At 41.5% G+C, this 21,341-nt stretch overlaps 1 protein-coding gene across 7 annotated transcripts in view; it reads right to left on the reverse strand.

Annotated features, from left to right (window-relative positions):
• ABLIM1 (actin binding LIM protein 1) overlaps window positions 1–21,341 on the reverse strand; it is a 191,912-nt gene that overhangs the window by 128,574 nt on the left and 41,997 nt on the right. The window contains exon 1 of one of the 7 annotated variants that reach the window (XR_014586652.1): window positions 7,961–8,232. The exons of 4 other annotated variants lie outside the window; for them this stretch is intronic. Coding sequence is in view for 1 of the 3 variants with exons in the window: in XM_083843701.1 (XP_083699827.1) it covers window positions 17,222–17,261 (40 nt within the window). In the remaining 2 variants the exon portion in view is untranslated. Of the gene's footprint in view, window positions 1–7,960; window positions 8,233–17,221; window positions 17,382–21,341 lie in introns of those variants that run through there. 2 more of the 7 variants (XR_014586653.1, XM_083843701.1) reach the window with 2 other exon arrangements.

Here is a 21,341-nt window from a genome sequence, read left to right on the forward strand (position 1 = left end):
GACCATTCGGAATTCAGACATTCTGCAGGAGAATGACACAATGCTCATAAACTTAGATTACCACAGAAACTTTGAAGGCATGCTCTATATTCCATCATGTAAACCAGCTTTATAAACCAGGGAGCTTTTATAAACGGGGAGTGAGACCAGGAGAGATCGTTCACTTGAAGGAATCTATTTGAAAAGCTATCAAATAGCAGCACCACCTTATCTGACGCACACAGCCAGTCCGTACAGCACGTCTCAGCATCTAAAGAAAGAGTACTGGCTACAATGCCAACAGAACCTGGATTCTTCTCTCTAATCACCGCTTGCCACTCTCAACATTGCTTAGCTTTGGACACTTTACAAACTCATCCAGCACCATTAAAACCCTATGGCCATAGGTCATATTAAGTACGCACACTGTGGGGAGCTCCTATGAGCACCATCAGCACATTACAAACAGACATTTTCCCCACACCCTCATTTTTCACAGGATCTCATGCTGTATAAATTTTCCTTCATCCATCCAACCAGCTCCCTGGCTCACCCCTGAGCTGTCTTCATGCGCTCTGGACTTCCCCCACGCCCTTTTCATCCTCTCAAATTCCTTCTGTCTTCCCTTCCATCTAACTGATCCAACACAAGCAGCCGTTCTCACAAGCACTGCTTTGAATTAAGACTGTTACATAAACAGGTACTGAACTCACGCAGGAGGTCGGTTAGATAACGTGGTATATATCTCCTTTCCCTCAGGTGTACGCCACCGCCGCATCAAATAGCACTCAGGTTGGAGGAAGAGAGGAGGGCTGCACAGGGAATCACATCCATGTGACAGATGACAGCATCTCAGGCAAGAAGGAACATCACACAGCTCCGAGCCAATTTTCTCTTTCAGATTCCTCTTCTCTTTTGCAACGAGCTTTCAACTTTTGCTAGTCCTTAATATCAGACATTTTTCCACAGCCTCCTTTGTATGGGAGTCTGGCCTCCAGAGACACCTAGCCATGTGCTTAAACAGGCTGGGCTAACACAGGTTTGGTGACAGCAAACCACCCGGCTGGCAATTCCTCCCGTGGGAAGCAGTCCCTTACCACCTTCCCTGGAATCGGGAGTGAAGGCTGCTCAGCAGGCTTTGCGAGCCAAATGAAGCCAAGAACCCCCATCCTGCAGTCACCTTGCAGTGATTCAAAATGTCTTTTGAAGTCTTTTTCTTTTTCTTCTAAAAAAAAATCTTCAATTTTTAGAATACAGTTAACTGTCTACATCACACCACTCTCTAACCTGAGATGAGATGCTCCAACCTTCCCCTTATGAAACCAATGGAGTTTCATGCTGAGCGCTAAGTAAAAGCATGGCACAGGTTAAATCCCTGAGACTCCAAAGACCCACTTCCTGGACACTAAATAGCTCTGCACTTGTTGAGAAGATTCCTGGCCCTCCAAAAACCTAAGAACAGGGCCTTTCCAGAAGGCTATAATTCCACTTATGAGCAGCAAGCAAAACGTGAGATGAGTCTCCAAATGCCTTGGATGGGGTAATTTCTAATCTCTGTTTGTAAAGCCAAATACAGACAGCAACCTGTCTTTCAGGAGCGTACATAAGCTGATAAATCTTGTAGTACTTGAGGCACCGTAATCCCCAAGGAGGCACATGGCCTAAGGGATGGATGCATGCATTTTCTGTCTTAAAGTCACATACAGTTTTTACCACCAGGCCTTTTTCAGTAACCATTTCACTACTTTTCTTCTAAAGAGCTGGGATTCTGGCTCCAGTTACAGTACTGCAATTTAAGCAGAGCTGAGACACCAGGCACCTTGCAGCTTTTCAGCTAGCGTTATCCACCCAGCTGGAAAGCAGGGCCATAACACCCATCCTATTGAATACCAGCACCCAAATTGTAGGATGATAAAATAATGCTAATCATTTGCTTAATAATTATTAAGGAACTGCTTATTATTAGTGCTTAATAATGCTTTGCGATTGCTGATAACTGAGTGAAGAACTGCATAAATGCAAATTTCTAGAGAGATTCAAGTCCCACGTGAATCAGAAGAAAATTGCAAGACGGTGGCTGCCAGTCTGCTACAAATGCAAAGCATTTCTTTGGAGTCCCACATGGATTGATCATATAGCCAGTCATTGTTCATTCAGTTTTCTGCTTTAAATTGTGCTTTATACAAACGCAGAAAATATCCGTCAAAGCTCTCTCTAGAACACCAGAGGGAAATGTAGGGGTGGCAAGGCAGAATGACACCTGCTTTTTCAGGGTCACAGCCATATTACATATTTACCTCATGTTCTAGCATTATCTTAATTAAAATTTTAGTTTTAACAGAATTGGTCGCTCAGAAGCAGTAACTACACAAAAGAACATACATTTTTTGCAGTGTTACTATTACACTGCGAAGTTCATTGAGTACAGAGCTAACTAACTAAAAAACTACTTGCACAGAATAGAAAATTATCTGGCACTGATGAAATATCAAACCTGAAAGCAAATATTGGAAAAATACCCGCCTACCATATACAGTCACTCAATATTAATATTTTTAGGATCTAAGCAGAGTGACAAGTATGTAGTAGTTCTCTCGATCTGCTAAGGACAGGCAGAATTCAAGCATGTAAGAAGTTTGGGGTATCAAAACCAGGGTCCATAACGCAAGTCCTAGAAGAGAAATTTTGTATTTATCTGCAAGCTTCAGATTAACAATTTCATAGCCAGTTTCATAGATTGGCATTTACAGAAAATTTTTATTTTTTAATTCTTGATGGACTGGAACAAATGAGTTAAGCTCATGAATTCAAAACATAATGCCCCCTCACACTGCCCCACAACGAATAGCTCCATCGAGGAATAAACCAGTGTTCAATATCAATGCAAATAAATAAATAAATACATAAAAATTAAGGACTGCTGGGAGGAACAGACAGCATATTTATGACTCCGCACATACATCCACATTATGCTGCATCTTGAATACTGTGTGCAGTTCTATTCCCCATGTTTTCAAGGGTTATAGTAGAACTAGAAGAATAAAGGGGAAGAAGGATAATAAAATGCATGGATACGCTCCTGCACAAAGAGCATCTAAATAAACTATGACTGTTTATCCTGGAAAATAGGTACCTGGATAAGAGATACAACAGAGGTCTAAAATTCACAAGTGACAAGGTGAACAGGGAAAGACTTCTAATAATCTCTTCCAATTCAAAAATTAGGCAGCTCCAAATTAAACTACTTGGCAATAGGTTTTAAAACAAAAACAAATATAGTTCCATAAAACCCTTAGGAAAACAGTGGAACACACCACCACAGGATGCTGTGGTTTTGCAAGGTATTTTTATCGCTTGAGTACTTCTGCAGATTAAAGCTTTCTTTTTCCCAAAATGATCACAGAGAGAGATGCACCTATATTCATCTTTTGACTATTCAGATTCTAGGTTTGGGTTTGTTTTTTTTTTTTTTGTTTTTAATTCTTGTTCCCTCCTGTCAGTCACTAAAAATATTTCTGCACACCTGAGCACACCTGCTGTCATAAAGCATCTTGCTGTTACACAAAATAATAAGCTAGCTGTAAAGCAATTCAGTCTATACGGTGAACAAAAAACCCATGATCTGATGCCAGCCCTCACTTACCCAGATCCTCAGGACCGTCAAACAACCGCTCACATAAGTAGTAGTCATCTGGATTCAAGTAGGGCAGTTGCTTCAGTATGCTCTGCTTCGGAATGAGATACAAGACCTCTGCAATATCCCCATCCTCAATAATGGACATCCTTTTGACTGAATTTCTGAATTTCACCTTTTCCAGCACCAATTCTTTACTGTTACTTGATCCACACAGCTTCCCAAAGCTGTTTAAGATGGGGAAAGACGGCATTTCTATGAGGATGGAGCTACGGAAAGCAACCTGTAGTGCGTGTACTCTGTCTACTACTGTCCTTACCGATCCTTCTCTTTTTCTCTTATCCAGCAAAGGAGATTAGGGAAGATATATTTTTAGTGATTATCGTCGAGAGATTATGACAGTATGCTTGGTCAGGTGACTGCCATCTAAAACTATTGCAATCAGTTGCAACTCATTCCAGGGAATGCAAAAAGCTGCAGCAAAACCATAAAGAGTATTTGAAAATCAGATTAATATTCAGGACAAGAGAAAGAATTTATCTGAGGTATGTAAGAGGATTAGTTTGAAAACAAAACAAAATTGCTCTGTTAGAAATCTTATTATGGAGGAATCATCATCGTAAGCTACAAATGCACATCTGTGCATTTAATCTACCAAGCCCCTGTTCCTTGCCAGGCCTGTATGTGTGCCATGGAGAAAAGGTTTGAGTAAAGCATGCTTGTCCTCCTCCTTGAGGAATACACAAAGGCTGGCTAACTTTACTGTGTAAGTAGATTTCCTTGGAGAAATCCTTTCTGCAGCTTTCACTGCCTATTACAAACAAAAGCACTTAAGCTTTCCCCTAACTACTGAAGACTGGTTCGCTGGGGCTCTCTTCCTCTCCACTTTCCTGTATGGCTGACAGGAGAAGCTTTGCAGACACGGTGCCAACTCCTCCTGCTTCGCTTACAAGAAGTATTTACATTAATCCAATTCCAGTGACTTGCTAATCTAATCATCTAATGAATATTTCTCCCTGGGTAAAGGCAGAGTTAATCATCAACTGGGCACTGGAAAGTCACAGGAAATCCCAAAGCAAAATAGAAAAAAAGAACTGAAACAGCATTCATAGTCTGAAACGGGGAGTTACAGGTAGACCTTACCACTCAGAAGCTGTATATAGCTGCAAAATGGCCTGGTGCAATTAACACACTGCTTCTAGTATGGCTTTTGCTAAATTATAAGGTGAAATAAAAACATCAAAATAATAAGCTTATTGAGCACAGTGAGAAATTGTCATTTAACTCTTCCCTCAAAACCCAAACAGAGTTCGAGTACTATCTGATTGGGACAGGCTTGGAAGAGAAGACTGCTTTATTTACTGTTTTAAAGAGAACACGCCATCTCACAAACCCAGCCTTTGATCATCTATTATTACAGTTTTCCTTTCCTGTGAGGTCATTTGCTTTTCATTTTTACATAGCAGGACTTCTATGTTATCTTGAAAACAAGCCTGAAATCACGGCTCCCTTTAAGCAGCCATTCCCCGGGGTTTTATAACCAACCATGGACAGAGCCAGTACAAATCAACGCCGCTGCACTCCTTTTTATGGGGTCATGCTAATGTGTCTTTGAGGAGGACGGGGCTCAATAAATACAGCAATTAGAGTTCTGTGTGTTACAGCATCTCCTATCAGATCAGAGATCGCAGCAAACTATTTTCAAGTATTACCCCCAGGAAACGAAGCTCGTCAGCTGTTTTTCGGTCTCTCCCAGATTTCACAATTGACTGGCCTGCACACCACGGCCAGCCAGGGGAAGAGGCAGATCTCCCGAAATAACAACAGCTTCCCATCGCTCGAGCTGAAGGTGGATCGCTGCTCGGTGCTCACACAGCGGGATGACTCAGAGGAGACGGCTGGGCGCTCTCTAACATGTGCACCTCTCAGCTCAGGTACCAGTTATTGCTGAATAATCTGAGAAAGACGTTGACAGGCCACAGAAACCTGACAACAGTGGTGACAATTACCCAACCTGACCAACACTTCCAGGTGGGCTCTGCCCTTCAGGTAGAGCACACAACACCCTGACATCAAATCAGCTGCCCAAGTCAATCCTCCGAAGGCAGAAAGGTGAGCTCTGCAGTGAGCTCCCCAGCTTCCCAGCTGTATGTCCCTACACAGGCGTTACACCTGCTAATGCACAACATACTGGTACAATCTGCTGTGTAGTGGTGATCAGAAGAAACTGCAGTCTTTTCTCACATGACATAAAAGCTATACAAAGCCTCCTCTGACTCCTTTAACCACTTGAGATTGGTCCCTGCACATTTACCTCTTGCATGACTACAGAAGAGCTGCAAGCAGGGGACACAGGGGCAGGACGAAGGCACAAGAGGCTGAACCCTCTGTTACCCACGCAGGGATCTGCTCCTGCACTTCGTAGCATGGCTTCTGCGGGCAGAGCAACTCCAGGGTCAGCTTGAGAGGCAGAGACCAGTGTCCTTTTTCTGCAGCATCTCCACCCCAGAAGCAGTCCGCCTGTGCCTGCTGTAGGAGGCTCCAGTGCTAGTTTGAACGGGGAATCACAACCTGGGCTCCTTCTGACGCTGAGACTCACAGGATTAGCGGAAAGGCCATGAGTACAGTTCAGCAAGCATTTTGTGACCTTAGTGTGTCACCATAGAAACATTCAGCTTCTTAATTTTCGCAAATTGAGGTTACCTTTCTCCGAGGGGCTACTCTAACGATGCCCCGTTCCAGCCCTGGCTATTGGTGTCTGTGTCTGATGACTGCAAATCTCGAAGACCATACAGTAGCTGCTGCTGCTAATGCAAAGCAATATGATTTTTTGTCAGTGTTTTTTAAGCACAGGGTATACCTTTAAGAGCCTCCACCCTGTTAATACATAATATAAGGGGACAACAAGTAGAAATGAGCAAAACAAGCCTAAGAAGCATCAGAGTGGCTTTCTGAGAGCTGGCTCAGCGGGTCAGGTCCCCATGCCCCAGGTCTGAGAAAACCTCCTACACCACCCCGTAACCCAGCCTTATTGGTAACAGGCTTAGCTTCAGCCAGAATCAAAAAGACAGTGCCAATCTCCTACCACTGGAATGGTTAAGCACTCAATTAGATGGAGGAGATTGATTTCTAATACCCTTGCTGAAGAGAAACAAAAGAGGCAGGAAGCACAAGGGCACAACCCCGTCCGTATGTTTCTCGAAGCCAGTTCTCAGGAACCCAACCCAGAAACAGCACTGAGGAAATTTCCTCAGCACCTGCCAAGTATCAAAATGTTTTTCAACCACTGCCAATCTGAAGCTGTGCCTCCTCTGAGCGTTCAGCACTGGGGGCTCGAGTCTTCGCGGGCTTTACAGAGCACAGCTGCAGGTGCAGTCGCTTTTCAGGCTGACGGATTTCACCAGGGACTGAATACGAGACAGAAGTTAGGCAAACTAGTTACTTTAAATGTCTGATCTCACTACTACATAAATATTTTAATTATAGCATTTCCATCCATCTCAAGGCCATTTCCTATTCAATCCGGTCTGAATTTCTCGAACAAGCAGTCCCAGATTATATAAATAAATAACTATGTATGTCTCATGTACAGCCAGGAATAGATTACTCTACTAACGCTACTCAAACAGAAGTAACAACAAAATTTGACTGCAATCAATAAATAAATCACAGAACAGAATAGCAGGCACCTGCTATGTTATTTTGCTGAATAATAGCAAAAAGTAGACAACAGCTTTAATTGCTTCTGTCAACAGACTTCAACTTCCTGCACACACATTTCAGTGTGATGTTATTCTCATTTTTGAAAAAAATAGTCAATCATCCTAAATTCAGCAAAACCTACCTCCAAAGGAAAAACAAAAAACAAACAACAAAAAACAACACAGAAAACAAAACCAAATTTTCCTTTTCCCTCCTCATGCCACTTTGGAGTGTAACACATTATCATATAGGTAGATAGCCCCAACTATTGTTTCATGCATCTGACCAAGACAACAGAATTATCTTCTCCGACATCAGAATTCTCATACAGACTGAGAAAAGAAAAAAAAAAAAAGAAAAAAAAAGAGAGAAAAAAAAAGAAAGAAAAAAGCCTTCACGTAGATGAAAAATGATCAAGGACTACATCCATTTATACCAAGAAATATAATTATCCAAGCAATTTAAAAACAAAACGAACAAACAAAAAAAAAAAAACAAAACAAAACACTAAAACAGCAAGACAGAGCAAAAAAAAGTCATTCTAAAATTCAAGTTCCCACAAATAGGGAATCAAAAGCTTACTAATTACTGTACAATGACTCCATGCACGCAGCTTTTCACTTCTGACACACACCATTTACTTACTGAAGACCGCAGGGTGACGTACAAAACACTCAGCTATTTACTGCAAGCTTGATGAAAGAGTTCATCGATATAATGGAGAGCAAAAAATCCACATGCATATCTTTAGTTTCTTTACCTAAATGTCCAAAACAGGCAGTCATCTTCTGGGCATACTGACACAAGCCATTCTCGCTGTAGGACTCCTCACCGAGGACCTGTTCACTCATTGCTTCCGAAGGAGCTGCCTTTCTCGACAAAGTCAAACAACTACTGCTTGCTTGAGACTGATAAGACTACAGAGCTTCCTCTTCCAGTTTATCTCCATTAATAATTCAGGCCCTATATAAAATTTGCTGAGCTCTAAAAACCAGCAGCGCAGAGCTACTTTGTGGCTTTTGAAGTAATCATGTCCTTAAAAAGTATCTCAGGTTATTATAGTCCAATAGTTTACAGCCATTATTTTAAATTGCAACAAAATCCATGCTCTTGCTGCACAATGGAAAATATTATTGGGATCGCGTTCTGGTCAGTAAGACACATAAAACATCCCCCCAGCTCAGACCCAGAAACAGAATTACCCCCAGTACTGACACACTCCAGCAAGCAGACATGAACACTGTTGTAAGGGCATTTCTCGAGTCACGCATCCCCTCCTCAATGCTATATATTTTCTGGGGACTAAAAACAGTAAAAAGAGCCCAGGTACTAACACCACCTTATTTTCTGGCACTTTCTAGCACCGTGTATTGCAAAAGAACTAAGGCACTGCAGCCAGGAGCAGCAGGGCACTTTGCCAGATCAGCCACCAAAGCACGAAGCCAGTCTCACCTCACCGCTACCTTCGCTTACCTAACATGAGCAAGCAAATGAGAAACCAAAAAATTGTAAAGTACCACAGAACAAGCTCACCATCCTTGTTGTTTCCACCAGCAAGTATGGGGAAGCGGGTTCAACTCAACAATAAAGCAAATGGTCAAAATCCGGGAAGAAAATCAAACCGAACTGACTCAGTAGTCCTCCTCCGGGCCCACTGCAGCGGCAGGCCTCACACACCTGTCTCTGCTTTGCTCTTCAGAGACCACAGCACAGTGAAATCAGACTAACTAGAAGAGCATGAAAACATATACTACAGATCACCCGATTAATGCTAGTGACTGAGCTAAATATTTGCAGAATGACTTTTGCTATCCCCTCTGGTCTCAGAGGATGATCACAAGCGAAGAACAGTTGGGCCTCCAACAACTCTGCTCCTTGCACCCCACACTTGTCTCCTCTCTGTTATGGCCTCCGCACTAAGATCACACCCACTCATGAAAACATATTTAGATCATATCTAGATCATATAATGACCGCTGATGTCCATATTAAGCACTGCTACTACTTTACTTAACAAGACACTTTAAAAAGAGATCTGTGCTAGCATATCTGGATGCAAATTTTACAACAGATCTAAAAGCCTAGTTACTCAATATTACTTCACCAATTTCCTGTCTATAAAAGCATAAAGAACTGAGGAGCATTGCTATTTTTCATTGTGGTACAGGCTATGAAGAATCCGTATAGATACAACTTTTACAGTCCATAGGTCCCTACCAAGTTAATTCCTTGGTTTCAACTGAAAAGGTCAGATAAGCTACGCCACCATCTACAACAGAAGGAACACAAAGATCTCAGAGACACAGGGCAGCTCCATACTGGCAAAAAGAGCAGAGTGGCTGACTGAAAAGAGCTCTCTCAGGTTAAAGTGACATCAAAGATAAAATGATTTGTATTACGACTCAACTGAGCAACCCAGTTAAGCCCTTACAGGCTTACTGAGCTGCTAAATCAGGATTTGATCTTCACCATTATTATAACTGACATTTAACAAAATAATTTGCCAAGTTTTATCCAAAACACCTGTTTTTGCAGCACACACGCATGCAAAATACAGTACCAAAGAACTGTTATGAAGTCCATGAATGTCTACGTCAAAGGATAGAAGCGAGTCTAAAGACTGAATAGGATGAAGCTGTGGTTGTACCATCTTCCACTGCACCAAACATGGACTTTCTGAAAGCCCATCTGAAAATTTATTTCCAAGGTGGCGCACTGCAAACTGGATCACAGGTCTATGTAGTAACAGCAAGACTTGCATGCACAAACTATTTTGTTTAACTCAGAAATAAGAAAGGAATTGAATTTACTGATTTTTTTTTTTTGGTGTTCATTGCAAAACATATATAAAATGTTGCTTTGCCCTGTATTTCTTCTGTACAATTTGCAAGCAAGAAAAAAATATAAAAGAAAACACTACTACAGTTCTGCCTCGGACTTAACTAAGACCACATGGTGACAATTTCCTTTCCCAACTGATGACATTTGCAAAATCTTTCAACTGAATTAAAGCATTGTGCTCAGCTTCCTGTTATCAACTATGTATGATAACTTTCATGGCACATGAGCCTTAAATAACAAAAGACCAGCTTTGCAGTGCATTGTAAAGCTGGACAGGCAGCATAACAAGCTCTTGGGAAAGCTTTCCCCTTTGCTGTACATTCAGAAACTGAATCTGACTCACTTCCCTAAACTCCAGAGTCCACCAAGTTTATCCACCAGTGAAGCAATGCATGTTAAGATAACACACACAAAAATATCAAAACAATATGCTAAATCCAATCACTCTCTTTCTTGGACAACAAAGGAGAGCAACAACAGCCATTCTCTATCGTGCAATTAGCTGGGCTGAAATAGTACACACACAAAAAATCAATCACCATATGAAATATTTACATGATGTTAGGGGCAAAAATAACATCAGTTAGCAAAGCACTGTCTACTACCTATGGCAGCTTTAAATCATCCCTTTCAAGCATCAGGTATCGGTCACTGTCAGGGACTGGATATACGTCCACTGGAAATGAAAGAATAGTTCAAATCAATTTCTTAACTACCTGATTTCTATATTGGATGATCCATTTTCATTAAGAATACTGCAAATAAATAAACATAATTTGTTCCTAAAAAGCATCTCTAAGCTTATCTAAAAGTAAGAAAGAAATCTCTTTGTAAAACTTCCTAATTCACTAATTTGAAACAAAATACGTAATCCTTCTACATTGCAGTTCTAGGTAAAACAAAACAAACCAAAACTTTCCTTGTAATTCACCAATTTACCACTTAAAACACTTTAAAAATCCACTAAAAGGTTTGTCAAATGATTTTTCCATCTTCTGCATAAAGCTAGTGCTTGTGGAGGTTACCATTTTCATTACAAAAATGGTATCTCCTCCTAGGTTCAAATCTAAAGCAGAAGCAGGCAACTAAATTTCCCAATCTGTGATACAAAATCACTGGCACTCTGCTTGCTAGAGGAGTGCACTGATAATAGGGTTAAGACAAAAAGCATTGTTCAACCAAAGGCTATTTACCTTACTTTATCAATTCAAATGTGCATTTCAGACTAGTCACGGGGAAAAAAAAAATAAAAAAATCTACATCCTTGACTATTTTCAGACATAAAATGTCAGTGTGTGCATTAATGGATCAGTCTATTGTATTATTTCGAGATGAGGTGGCTCAGCATTATATTTCCTGGCAGCACAATTAAAACTAATCTATTGATCTATAATGCCAAGAACAGTTCAACATATATTCTTATAGCAAAAGCTATCCTTTTTACTTAAAGGTGGAAGAAAACAACAGCTGTAATTGCTGACAACTGATGCCATTTTGTAGGCAGGATATGGTCAGAGCTATACGAAATACAAATATAAGAACTACTGCACCCTCAAGACTCTGTATAATTGAACAACTGACTCAGCAACACAATTCAAGTGCTTGCCTATCTGCAACCTTATAAATAATCCCTTGGCTTTCCTGGGGCCATGCAGTATGCTTTAAGTTAAAGAGACGCCTAAGCCACTCTAGGGAATAATTAGCAAAAAGGATCGTCCTGGCAGAAGCTGGCACACCTTCAGATATTTAATAGGAATTATTTTTTTCCTAGTCCTCAACAGTGTTAGGTATGTTTTATATAAACAGATACTAGAGATGCAAATAAGCAGTGTGGAAAAAACATTAAAATTTTTTGATTTTCTTCTACTTACTTGTGGTCATTACTTTGTAACACTTCAGCCTGTAGCAGCCTGTAAAGAACCACTATCAAAAAAAAAAAAAAAAAGCTTTATTATATTAGCTAGAGGCCCCAAGAGCTAGAGATGGTTCATTAAAATAGCACCCCATTGTGTTTCATATTCATTTTGCTTTTTCAGACAACCACAAAGGTAGCATCAAATGAGCCAAGATATGCAAGAAAAATGGAATTCCGTTAATCAGACATTTTTTCTTCACTTTGCCTTTCTTGAACTTTGATAATTTCTTCCAGCTGAGAGGAGAAACTCTGTAACACTCTCTTCACAACGGAGACCTCATACTACCTGAGACAGAAATAAATTGGGAAGGGAAGAGATCAAAGTTGAAAGCTTGGTTTTCTTTCAGTCCTCGTATTTATTTCTTGTACCTTTTTAAAGTGTGATGTGCTATAAGCATGACATCAAAGAAAGCAGCACTCCTCTTGTTATGTACTAAAATAAACTGGATCTTATTGCACTGTCTCTTCTGACAAGTCACACGATTACAGGAATATACACAGCAACTTCACTCAAATGCTGAACAGAGAAATTATATTAGAAGAAAAAGTCCTCTAGGTCACTGTAGAACCTCCTGAATATCTTAGCTGAAAATTTCCCTTTCTCTCCCAATGGTGGATCTTCCATTGCAGATGCAGAACCAGCACACGTGATGGCACAAAGCATGAAGCATTTCTGTTGGTGCATCAAACCCTCGGGCTCCCCAGCACCACGGCTGTTCTCGGAGCCTAACTGCAGGGTAACTTGCAGTCCTCCTGCCCTCAGCTCCAGCGAAGCGCTAGAAGAGGCTCCATCTTCCTGCTAGAAGGCCTAATTTAGGTACCTAACAGAAGCTGGTAAAATTTTTGGTAACGTCTGTCAAAAACAAAACTAAGAATAGGAGGCTACCTTTCAATACAGTGGAAAGTATGGCACTGCTGGAGGATGCCAGAAATGACATCAGATCAGTTCATCCACTGCCAACATTCCTGCTAAAAGCAGCTTTATATATGCTGTGTTGGCTAATCTTTGCTTTGTAATTAAATAAATCCCACAGCACCGCTGAACCCTTCCTCTCATGGTCAGCACTATCGTGTGGTTGACGAATCGGCTGTGCACACACGCACAAGTGATCAAGAGCCCCGTTAAAACCTGAGACATGTCAGTTAAGCAAAACGATGCTCTGCCAGCCGCTTGCTTCTCGCAGGGACCGTGTTCTGCACCAGCACAGACAAAACACTGGTGGGGCCGACAAAAGACTTGGGATTTAGTTCAATTCATTCGTGACATGAAATGACGCGTAACATAAAATGTAACCACTCATATTTAGCAAACTGAGGTTTTGGTCCTCCTGGGTATCCCATGGACTCAAATTGCTTTTTTTTGTTTTGTTTTTTGTTTGTTTTGTTTTGTTTTCTTGATATTTAAAGGGAACCTTTACTTGAATAAGGTTTGTAACCTGGCACCAACAGAAAACGCAACAGCCACAGAAACATACTACACTTCCAAAGCCGACAGGACACGAAAATGGAGAAACATGTCCTTGACGTGAAGACAGATACAGCTTGTTTGTGCTTTACCAGTGCCACTCAGCACAGAACAGGCCTTGTCTTGTTGTATTTCCCTGCCACGTACAATGTGGTGCAGCTCTGCCCATTAAACGCTACGACAGTTATTCAAAGATAGTACTGCATCAGGAGTCTTGATCCTGCAGTGGAAGTGCAGGGCATTTGACATCTAGCCAGCCTAAAATTTTGGAATAGGAGATAGGAAAGAAGGTCTTACAATATCGGGAAAACCATACTAGTGGTAGTATAAACTACAGGAATTGTGAATGAGTCAACTGGAACAGCTACAAAGAATCTGAGATCACAATGTTGATAAATTGATTGATATTTACCGTACTATATTCACAACGATTTAGAGCAGTATTTCTTCAGCAGTAAGTTCTTGACTTATCCTGCCATTCCTTGACCATAAGCCATCTATTGAGGGTATTTGCTTTTGCCAGTCAAGGTCACGTATGTCTTGGGCTACTAGAAAAAAAGCTGCTGTTCCAGCAGGTGAAATTTTATCAAATGTTTGTGGGTTTTTTTTGTTTTTAAAATAAACTTTAACTAAAACACAATTTAAAGTCAAGATGGCCCTTCCCATCTTTGGGAACAACCTGTTGCTGCATTCTTAATCATCATCACAGTTTCTCTGTCCTTCCTGGTACGTACACTACGTTAAACGCTGCATCTAGACAGTTACTCCACGATGGGAGGTCCAATTCTTCAGTTCATGCAGAGTTCAACCAATTATTACAAGGGCCTATTAGGGTTTTTCGGTTTGCTTTGGTGGGTGGTTTTTTTTTGTTTTAAGTGTAGACACTCCCTTAGTATATCACACAGATTAATTTATGTTGATATTATCACTCTGAAACTTGTTTAAGGCACAGACTTAACACTGACACAGATCTATGACAAAAAAATCCCTTTTCCACATACCAGCTCTTCAAGTTCAACTTCATCATTCCTTCTGGTATTTAAACTCTACGTATTCAATTATTTGGTAGGAGTTTTACCCTGGTATCTTTTAGAAATAGTTCTGCAGCTGAGAATAACAAGAAAACATCAACAACAACTAAAGAAAGCAGGCATGCCAGCCAACCTGCCAGGCTGTGCTAATGAAAACTGATTGATTGATGAAGTACTTCTAGCAGCACTGAGCAATATTTTCAGATGAATCAGTTAAAGCAGGTGCTGACCACCACAGGATTTAGCAGTACAGACCTTATGCTATAAACATATGTTTATAACATACGTTTTTTGACTGAAACTAGTTGGCAGCTTCCAGTTATTTCCTTTTTAACTATGAATGAATTACAAGATAAACCATTATTTTATAGTGGTTTTCTTTTATATTGTTAATGTGGTTTTTTTTTCCTCCACATTTATGCTTTCTTTGGAATCTAAACATTCCCAGTACTTTTCCTAGATTCAATTAATTGATTATGAAGAAGTCAAAAATTTCAGTTCTCCAGCTGCTTGCTGGATTACCATCAGAATAAGGTCAGGCCTTGCAACTCAGAAGACATCTGACAAAGAACTGGTGGGTCAGTTTTCTAGAATGGGAAAGCTAGCACATGAAACTGATTAAAAACGGGGGTAAAACAAAAGTGTCTTCATTACTCATTTTACTGAAATGACAAACACATATCTCAAAAACTGTCTCTCTGTGTATAAGATCTCAAAAGGGCTAGACTCCCAAATTCCTCCTAATGCTAGGGAAGAGAAAGTACAAATACCTCGAGTATGAAGGAGAAGCCATCAATTCTTCCCTCCTGCACTTTATCAGTGCGGCAGTCAGAAGTTTATCTACTAGGACCTCAACAGTGAGAACAGATTTCCAAATCCACACAAGAGATCGTCTGCACCAGCCAAAGCAGGCAGAGATATAAGCAAGACTTCCCCTACTCTCTGTACATCTGTTCAGGAAGTGCAGAAGCAGATATTCAGTCTAACCTCACTAGAATGAATCCCCACCAGATTTGGACAGATGCTCTTTTCATCAGCACGTTCATGTAATGATATGACAGTTTCCCACATCACAGCAACACAGAAATAGCTGATTTTAACCTTGCACTTCTGTGCAGATTAATTTATGTTCTTGCAATCAGCCAAAACAGAATTTAAAAATAAAATAGTAAAGAAATAAGGAGGGGAAAAAAGTAATTTTCCACACGTCATTCACCACACACTGAGAGATGCAACAGAAATAGAACTGTTCTATCTAGTTCCACATTAGGTGAAGTGTTTGGCCTACAAAGAATAATTAGCAATGGAATATTTTGTTGTTGTTGCTGTTATAAAAAAGTAGAATTTGGGCTATTTTTTTTTTAAGGTAAAGTGATACTTTTCATAAAGAGATATACAGAGTTCTCTAATATGCATACCTGTACATTTTTTAAGCTCCATAAAGATAGATGATGTCTGTGTGAGACATTATTTTTAGATGACAAATATTGGATTAGACAATGCAAAGAGAAAATATGATTTTACTTTTGCCAGCTGTAACCCCTGAAGTCAAATGGGGTCCTGGGAGGTTTGTTTATCTGTCCAAGTGTAAGAGAATAAGCAACTACCCACGCTTGAGCTACTAAGAAAGCTAAGTCTTTTTATAAGCATGTGTCTTCCCTCATGTTTTTCTAAGATTCTGTTATAAAAAAAGAGAAATGTTTGATAAATGAATTAAGACTTGCAGGCCGCTTGCACCTGTCATGACTGTGCATCAGTCATGTTGTATCGCTTGCTTGTACCTTACCACCAAAACTGTGGTGAATGGTCTTTTGGTGTTTGGAAGCAAAGTGCTTCAAGGTTCATCTCCCAGTGCCTCCTTGCAGGCTGCTACACGTCGGCAGTCAGCACTGCTCAGTCAAACCCGCAGCACCTTTTAACAAGGAAAAAGCAGAGCTTGCCAGCAGCAGCTGCCCAACATCCTGCTGCCTGCCTTCTGTGCAAAAGCAAACAGGAGTGACAGACAGCTGCGGGACAGCCAAGAACTCGTAGGTGCGCTTAGAGAGTAAGTCACAGATTGTACAGCAATGTTTCCTCAGGACAAATTCCAAAGAAAGCTGCTCTCAACAGCGCAGATCAAGTTATCAGCTTTTCATTCAAAGCATTAATTAACAATACTTGGAACTTTTATGCCACCTTCCATCACAAAAGAGCACTAAAACCTCTTTATACAGAACTTACCCCACAGCAATAGCATGCTGTCATCATCTTCACCTACAAAACAGAAGAACCACGAAACAGAGCAGGGAAGAGCTTTCCACAAACACACAGAGTCAGAGCTGGACAACAAGGCTGTTTAATTCCACCCGGTTGTGCTCCACTCCTCACATTGCAAAATTCACTTCAGATGAGAAGCACATGGATGCACACACTCACTGCTCAGCCATGTAGCAAAGTCCATGGACTTTGTTACATAAAATACATCAAACTGGGAAAGGGTTTAACCGCTTAATCAGTAAAAAAGAAACTAAAGAAATTGCTCTACTAACAAACATGCAAATTTCAGTCCAACAGAACTTCCTCAGCCCGTTTTCCCTCTGTAAACCCAACAACCAATGTCCTGTGCATGTTTTAACCTATGTAATTGTTCGGTAGAGCTATAGCCCAGGACAAACCTTTGCCGTTTGCAGAGCTCGGATGTATTTCTAGTTCCATTCGTGTTCTCAAGCAGTAACGTTTCTGGACCTCAAAAGCTACAGCCTTCCAGAGCAGAGATGTAAAGCCAGAGAAACGGCAGAGATCCTTCAGTGGTGGCTCACTTTATGGCTTTACTCCCAATATTTCCTGGGTTAGCAGTACTAAAGGGAGTGGCCCTAGCAAAATAGGTGTGTCTATGTTCCCAGTTTAAAGGAAGAGTGAGTATTTTCCTCTAGATATTCCACTCATCATCAGGACCGTGGTATATTGCCCTTCAAACAGCGGTGTGTTCCAATGTATCAAGCACCTCAAAGCAGCTGATATCACTGACAACTTTCTTTTTCCTAACCTGCCTCAAAGGCTGACTGCGAGCAGACTTCATTTTGTCCTACAACTGCTTTACTTCTATTTTACTCTGTGCCTCACCTCCACTCCACTGCTCTTCTTTTTTTGGATATATTGCACCTAAACAAAAGAATAAGAGCCTGTGTAAGCCAGGGATCAAAGAAACAGTTTTATCACTTAGAGCAGGGAAAGCTGAAGTCCCATGCATCTTCCTCAGGTTCCCTGAACATCCCACATCCCACCCGGACAGAGGCAATTAGGCTGGCTACAAGTGTAAACTTCCAGGCATTTCCTTCTACGCAGTTGCACAAGAGACAAACTGTTCCACGAGCAGCTGAATTAATTAATCTTCATTTCTGACAGATTTGTGTTTAACATCCTCAATACCCACCAGGTCTGCACTACCTCCATGTAACATCCTCTTGGCAACAAGATTCCCAGAAGCGCTTTCAGTTCCTTTCCATTTGTCTGCTTTCCAAGTTTCTCTCCATGTCCTTTAGACCCATCCACCAAAGCCTAAAGCTGTCTTCCTTAAGTGCTTCAATACCTGAAGTTTCCACCTGTGCCACCTGAACTGCACACTCTCTTCTCTCACTTTCTTCTTTCCCCTGGGCCCCAACGACTGCTTAGTACCTTTGAGTTCTATTCCCTGAAAGAATAGAAGGAATCCCATTTTCCCCCTAAAATTTCAGTTTAAATAACCCCCCCCAAAAAGGCAAATACCCCACATTTTCTCTTGTCTGAACTTATATGTAAAGATGTCAGAAACATACAAGACCTGCTGGGTTCCTGGGTAAGAACTCCTACATCCAAATTTTGGCCAACTACTTTTAATTCCCTGCTTCAAACAGTAAATCCTGAATTTCCTGAACTCTTGACTTCATTTTCCCCACACTGAACCGTCATCTTCTCAGCCAGCTCGTTAAAAATATACACTCATCCAGACGCTCAGACAGCTGTAAATGCAGGCCCGGAACCCGGCCTCCCTTCCTTTAGTCGCAGGCTGCCGTTCTCCTCCTTCACCTTTACGCTTTTCATTTGCTGCCAAATTAAGTGTAGTGCAGGACAGGGCGTTCACTCTGCTTGGACTTCAACGTGCCTGACAGAAAACGATTAGCTCAACAGAAATACTGCTTTCTCTCCACCCCCATCCTCCTTTCTAATAATCAAGGCACTCTGCGCTTTAATTACCTTCACTGACACTCTTATGTGGTAGGCAAATACAATTAGGCCTGTTCTACAGACAAAAAGAATTAGAGCACTGCATTCCCAGGAAGCGTTGACCATTAGCACTTATTTTTGTTGACTCTGCTCCTAGATACAACTGCGCAGTGCGTACGTCTCAGACACAATTGCAAAGAGGCACGCTCTGGGTCTCCGGCCTTGTTAAGAGGCAAGTTCCTGGAGCAGGCCGCTGTGACTTCGGCAGCTAACCACATCTTGATCTTTTTTGCTCAGGTGAAGAGATGAAAGGAGAAGTTGAGAATGATGCAATAGACATCTACATATTGCACAACTCACCGTGCTCACACCAGCTCTATATTATTAGTAGCCATAGTACTGGACACTATGCTGGAGCCATATATTAACTCTTCTGTGTGGCTGTGTATGTACATACACACCCCTCTATAACACAGGTTGATTGTACGTTGACTTTCATCTATGTTAAATTAACTGACCATTCCTGGTAATTTAGTGGGAAGTGATCAATTCTCATGCACTTTACCAGTCCCCAGTCTCATCTCAGCAATCTCTGTTCACTTCTCATATGCTGAGGATCTAGCCTCCAAAAACCCTGGGGGATTTGAAATCCACGGGTGTGCTGCCATAAACACGGTATCTTGTTCCCATGAAAAAACAAAAAAAAACAAAAAAAAAACATTCAAATCTCGCCAAGTGACAAGACTCTGAAATACTGCAGTCTGTTATGCTCATCAGAGAGATGTTTTTGTTGGCTATTAAAGCTCAGCAGAGACTTGTTAGCTATTAGATCTACAGCAATCTCACTGGATTTAGCTTACTTCAACCTATACAGTTCTCAGGCCTGTTGTAATTCCTGCATTGTCTGAGCATAACCAGCCCCGTGGTGCGAGGGCCTTGCAGAACTGACACTGGTGCCAGCAGCACAGAGAGGCGACGACGTCCTCAGTGATGCCACCACACAGACCAACAATCTGATGGCTCTTAAACTGAAGAGCGTGTTTGTGGGGCTTTCATTTACATTTAATACCATTTTTCCCCTGCTCCGGACTTCATGTAATACAAACAGAAGCTCCCAGAGCCACAAACTGCCAACTATCAGGGAACGCACTAATCGAGGACGTTATCGGCCCCTTCAGACAGCCACAGATTCACGAAGCAGCAAATTCCTGTTGTGTCTGCTGGGAGACACACCAGGCATCTCAGCCTCTCCTTCAAGTTTCCAAAGCATTCCTTCCTAGACAACATTAGACCATAATAGCTCACCCTGCTCCCTGGAAGATCTTAGCCTTGTTGAGATATTATTTCCCAGCTACAGGTTAAGAAAACACTTAAGAAATCTGCCCAGGACCACAAAACTCTATGCTCAACTTTGTGAGTCTGTATCAGGAATCCCAACCCTAGGCATTCAACCTCCTGTTTGGAGAAAATTATTAAAAAAGAAAGAAAAAAAGGGAGGAGGGGGAGCAGAAACAGGGACGGGACTGAGACTTTAAAGGACGAGTGTGCTCTTACTATAAGGAAATTAACTTACCCTGTTCCTTCATAGCTTTTCTCCTTGTTTCTTCTCACTCCCAGCCCCACATAACAGAATATGCACGCACACAGCTCCTGCGATGACGCAGCCTTTCACCGGAGCTGGTTCGTGAGGGCCAGCAGCAGAACCAGCAGATCACAGGATGGAAATCACCAGCAGACTCTCCCTCGTTACTTCAGCAAACAACCTCCCTCACCTCCCAGTCTAGGCTGAGGCTCCTGATCGCTAGTTACTCTCCTTCTCATTTACTGCTTCCAGTGGTGACTATTCCAGATTTTTTTCTCCATCCAGTGAAATTTTTGCATCACCAGCAATGTCTCTGTCTCCCAGCAGAAACTAATTTACAATAACTTCCTTAATGCTTGTGCGTAGCAATTATTTTCAAGTGTAACTGCTCGGAACAGGCGTTATGCCATGCACTCTGCGCTCCAGAATAATGAAACTTTATAGACATACAAAGCGTAGCCAGGCAAACACTCCTTCCCTGTGCATTGCTAATTGCATCCTAATTATAACGTTTTACATGTATTTACGCACCTTTCATCCTGCTGCATCCCAGGGCACTTTACAAAATGTCACATGGTTTTAAAAGCAGGCCTATATTAAGGCAGAACTCCTAGCACCCAGACAGCCCCAGAGCCCAGCGCAGCAGCCCGCAGATACGTGCCTTATGAGGGAGGTTTTGGGCCAACGGCACAACACTGAACCCCTGTAGTTAGATAAAGACCTGCCTTCCCCCTTCAGACATCACTTGAAATTCTTGCATATCCATTCCATTTGATGATCTCAAGGTTTTAAAAACATTAATTAACTTGTACAGTATTCTAATTAGGTAAGGCATAAATGAAGATATAAAACCTGCAATGCTTCTGCTAGCAATCAAGAGCTACTGCTTAAGGGAAAAACCATACGAACCAGGGCAAACACTGAGAGAGCGCTCTAGATTCTCTCTCACGTTGCAGCAAGAGGTGGTTTAGCCGGAGACTGCCTCCAGAGCAGTGTTTGCCAGCTACCAA

This window comes from Anser anser, assembly GCF_964211835.1.
Source record: "Anser anser genome assembly, chromosome: 7".
Lineage (NCBI taxonomy): Eukaryota > Metazoa > Chordata > Aves > Anseriformes > Anatidae > Anser > Anser anser.